The 4924-nt window shown below is 38.3% G+C and overlaps 1 protein-coding gene across 1 annotated transcript in view; it reads left to right on the forward strand.

The window, feature by feature from the left end:
• The window catches only part of LOC106535671 (sodium- and chloride-dependent GABA transporter 3), a 21329-nt gene that overhangs the window by 3824 nt on the left and 12581 nt on the right, over positions 1-4924 (forward strand). Inside the window, exons 7-8 of the mRNA XM_014032732.1 lie at positions 725-857; positions 4454-4588. Coding sequence (XP_013888186.1) covers positions 725-857; positions 4454-4588 — 268 coding nt within the window. The remainder of the gene's footprint in view (positions 1-724; positions 858-4453; positions 4589-4924) is intronic.

Consider the following 4924-nt stretch of genomic DNA (forward strand, 5'->3'; position numbering starts at 1 on the left):
GATAAGATAAGATAAGATAAAAACTAAATTTCTGAGAATCCATTCTTGCACTTCACTCTCTTCAGTGTTGTGTTCCTCTCTAAATTATGAACAAGTGGTGGATGAAAGCTTTAGTGAGGGGAGGCATATTTATATTTTATATAATACACTGTTGCTCAGTGAAAAAGCAGGTATGTGATATTTTTGCATTTGATGAGATTCTGGCAGTGGAAATCATGACTATTAAGTTTTTCACTTATAAAAAAAAACTACAATGACACAATGTTTTTAATTTTCTAACCAAGTACAAAAACACACTTTTTATATTTGTCATTTTGTTCAATTTTTTATATAAAAATAGAAAATTCAGTTTTTTTACTATATAGGTGTTTAAGAGACATTTGGAATCAAGAAAGAAAGAAAATATGAAGAGCTTTAATGTGTGATTTTAGAATCTTACCTTTTGATATGCTCGAGGAAGCAACCCAACCAGCAGAAGAAATAGCATTACTATTTAAACTCAGCAGCTGCACGCATTTATTTATTTTTTATCAGCCTCTCTCAGTCTTGTAACTTATTTATCACGGCTCAATGCCTTCAGACTGAGCTCAGAGACTCTGTTGTAGATTTGCTGCTGGGTTTAGTTTTTTGTGTACCTTTTTTTCTCATAATGCTTTGAATGCTGTGTTTACACGRTATCAGAAAAATAAAAGATTAATCATCTGTGTTCTCTGGGCCAAATCAGACGCAGAGTGCTGAAGATATCAGATGGTATTGAGCACATGGGGGGGATGCGCTGGGAGCTGGCCATGTGTCTGGCTCTGGCCTGGTTCATCTGCTACTTCTGCATCTGGAAGGGACCCAAGTCAACGGGCAAGGTAAGACCGGGCAGTGCATGTTTACTGGTGTCTGTGTGCCCCGTTGTCCATCAATTACATCAGTGTAAACGTTCACCATTAGCACTTTATTTATGAAAGAACAGTTTTAATTCTTTTGAAGAAATTGTGCCGATCTTTTGAAAAGAGCTTGAAAAGGTGTAAAATTGGTTAACATCATATTTATCTGTTAGACCAGTGATTCCCAACCTTTTTAGACTTGTGTACCCCCTGAGCCATTGTGTCATACCACTAGTACCCCTCCGTCAACCGTAATGATGGTTCTCCAAAACTATAATGTACAATAGCTGATCATTAAGTGGAAATTATTTATTTAACCCCCTGGAATGTTTAATTCTCAAGCATTTAACTCTCTTCTCCTCAAATTAAACATAAAGATAAATATGTTGCCTTGAAAGTGAARAAGTAATTAAATAAATAAACCAGGTAATGGCAGGTACAGGAAACAGCAGCATCCAAAATACATCAAATTCCCCAAATGAGCAAATTCTGTGAGATTCCACGTTTTATACAGGAATCCATTTTGTGTCAATTTTGTGATTCCGTTTGCATTTCCTGCATTGTGGAAATCATGCATATCTCTATTTTTATTTTATTTTATTTTTTTTACACACCGGGGAAATTCATCCACGTACCCCCTGTAACATGCTCATGTATCCCAAGGGGTACACGTACCCCTCATTGGGAATCACAGTGTTAGATCATGCGAGGCTAAGATTAAATTTAGTCCATGGACCACTTTTTGGTCCATCTTAGGGGGGCAGAACTTCAACATAATTTTTGAAAAGATATGTCTGTAGATGATATTTTGGTGTGATAGTCCTTCTAAAGCACGAGCTTGGTCACAGTTGCTCATGAAGTTAACAAACCCTTAAGAWAAATGCACCTTTTTGACACTGGTGTACATCTGCTTATGCAGGGACATTGGTTAAAGGTTTATKTTATAGTGTTTGGTATCATTGTAAAAGGGACCCTCCTAGTTTTCATTTAATCCAGGATTCGAGGGTCTTTGACCAACACAGAGGTCACTATAGAACTCTTTAAATCACAATAGTTTTTCCCATAATTTTTGCCTAAACTAAACATTTTCTTACTTTACCTTTCTTTGCTTTTTTCTACTTTATTTAAGTAAACAACTATATTGGTATAAAAATATCATGGCAGTCTACATAAATAGTTTTATAAACTTTTACTCATGACAAGCTTTTTTTTAGAAAGCCCAAATGGCAGCTACAGCTCGCTGTAGCATTCCTATTGCAGCTTGACATGCTTATGGCAGAAATTAAATGGTATTTCTGCCATAATAGCTAAATAATGTAAAGTCAATGGTGGTAAAAACCTTTATTTATAAGGCAGCTTTTGCATGGAACTGCTCTGAAACCCACACTGATCTTGGTGCCACTCAGACATTAAACTCTTCAATCCAATCAGAATTCAATTCTTTTTCTGAAGCTATCTACAACAGATGGAATATTTATTGTTCATAACATTTCCACAGAACTAAAAAATATTTATAAAAACCCAAACTACCCCTTTATGCTCAAGAGTTTAAAAGCAAAAATCTTGTTTGGTCCTCAAAGGAACTCTCTCACAGGAAGCCACGACTTTTCTCCCTCAAACACAGAACAAAAAAGGTGTCTGAACACTACTTTCCTTTCCTTCACACTTTCCATTTTAATTCTTTCCTCAAGTCTCCTTTGGCAGACTTGAGGTGGACAGTAAGGACTCTACACCTTCCCTTCAGTGTTCAGTAGCTCTAAATACTCCCTCACAGATCCAATGAGCCAGAATGAGATAGAGTCAGAAAGAAGGAAAGAAAAGAGTGGTGTGAGTGAGGAAAAATTAATGGGTTCACATTCTGCATGATGGGAGGGGGGCAATGCCTATATCTCCATAAAGTGTCCTTTGTTTGGCTGTGAAGTAAGAGGGGAGAATGCTTCTTCATGGCTGGGCTTTAGCAGCCGGTCCAAGATTGATTCTTGTATTTACTGGAGGAAAAGGAAGCGTTCATGAGGAGCATGCAGAGTGTATCCTCAGCCTCTTCCACCACCGCCTCTCTCTACTGCTCTCCCGCTATGAGAAATTAAACACAACTCAGTTGCTGCAGGAGAGTACTTTTTTTTTTAACTGGCCCTACAACTCATTCAGTTCAGCTGCTAAGCTCTTTGCTTTTGTTGGCCGCATTGGGCCAGCCATTCTCACATCTAAGCCCTGCTGCTAGATTTACAACGAAGCCGGGGCAAGTTCCACCAGGAAATTTGTGGCAGCTTCGATGTTTACCCGTAGTGAGCGGGAGAGAGCATGTGGAGCATCAGAAAAAGTCCACAAAGAGACAGAAAATTGTTCGCCTTTTTTCATCTCCAGAGAGATAAAGACWGAGAGTAAGAGAAGGTTTAGAACGTGTAATCGTTTAATTTGACAAATTAAATGACGGTACTGCTGGGATAGACAGAAGTTTTCCCACACTCTCTCTGGAGGTCTTTGTTGGATTAAAATGGTTTACAGTGGATTTTTAAACAAGACTTCAGTTAGGATTTTATTTTTTTAACTGTAACTTTTAAATCAATGTTTTAGCATTAAGGATGTACAGTCAAGAAGAGTGTCTTTGTGTTTTTTTCTCTTTGTGAATGAGTGAGTGAATCACAACCCCATGCTGTTAAAGTGAACTGTGGTGTTGGAAGAAGAACTTCAGCCCATCAATGTGCTTCCTCCTCCCAGAGGCGTAAAAGGAGTAGTCATTCATGAAAATGCCACATGCAGACAGTATGTGACCATCTAGTTCTGTTACTGCTGCATGTGTTGGTGGTATGTCCACTCTTATGTGAATGAAACCACCGTGTGTGTCCGTTTGTGTGTGAGTGTGTGTATGTGTGCTCTCATGCACTTCTGTGCGAGCTTCAAAGAGCAGCACATTTTCCCACACTGCCAGGATCACTCCTCTGGGCTTCTCCTGTTAAAGAAATGGGGGCCAGAGGAGCTCTCTTTTTCTTTTCAGGCTCCTGGCCCGGCTCTGTTCTGTCCTGTTCTGTCCTCAATTGGACTTTGACTGAGTGCCAGGAAGCAAGGGGATGTATGTTGCTCCCCTCTGCCTTCCAAGAGGCTGAAGTCTTTGTTCAGGAAGACTTGAGAAGTTGGGCACAATTCTGTAAACCTAAARGGTTTGATAAAAAGAACTGATTTGARTGGTTAGGGAGTACTTGCTACTGTATACATGATGTTATTATATGTGTGAATACTATTACTTTATATTGCTGTCAGTAGATAAATTGGTGCTTGAGAACTTTAGCATACCATACAAGTTGTATAATATAACAATTGTGGGGAGTCACTGATGAAGTGAGTAGGTGCACCTAAAATAACACTTTTAATTATTAAAAATTAGCTCTGATCATAGCATCATTAAGTTTAGAGAGTTAATAGGTGCTACCACACATTCAAATCACAGTCTACTTACTATAACAACACAATGTGGACCAATAATTATGACAAATCTAACAAAACAAATAATTTATCATTTTGAATCATGGATGAATTCCTGTAAAATCTTGTATTTACCTAATAAGCATTTCTTCTGCCAGGTTGTGTACGTGACGGCTACATTTCCATATTTCATGCTGATGATCCTGTTGATCAGAGGCGTCACGCTGCCTGGAGCTTTTGATGGCATCAAGTTCTACCTCTACCCAGACATTTCACGTCTCTCTGACCCTCAGGTAGGCTTTGAGCTGATATTTTTGTTTTCAGTGGAAATCCTCAAATGCGGTTATATGTTTAACAATGAAAATGACAAAGGCAGTTTTGGTGTTTTACAATCTCTGATACGGGTGCTTCAGCTTTGGTTAGATGGTGGTGCAGCTGTATCACTTGTGGCAGTTTTAGACTGAAACTCTTTGAAAGTCACCAGAATTTGTTTTTTTTACAATAAATCACCCAAAGACGTCAAAATATCTTAAGTTATAGTATTGTGTATTAAATATGTTGTATGTAAAAATTTACAAGTGAACACACACACACACACACACACACACACACACACACACACACACACA

This window comes from Austrofundulus limnaeus, unplaced genomic scaffold, assembly GCF_001266775.1.
Source record: "Austrofundulus limnaeus strain Quisiro unplaced genomic scaffold, Austrofundulus_limnaeus-1.0 Scaffold1523, whole genome shotgun sequence".
In the NCBI taxonomy this organism is placed as follows: domain Eukaryota; kingdom Metazoa; phylum Chordata; class Actinopteri; order Cyprinodontiformes; family Rivulidae; genus Austrofundulus; species Austrofundulus limnaeus.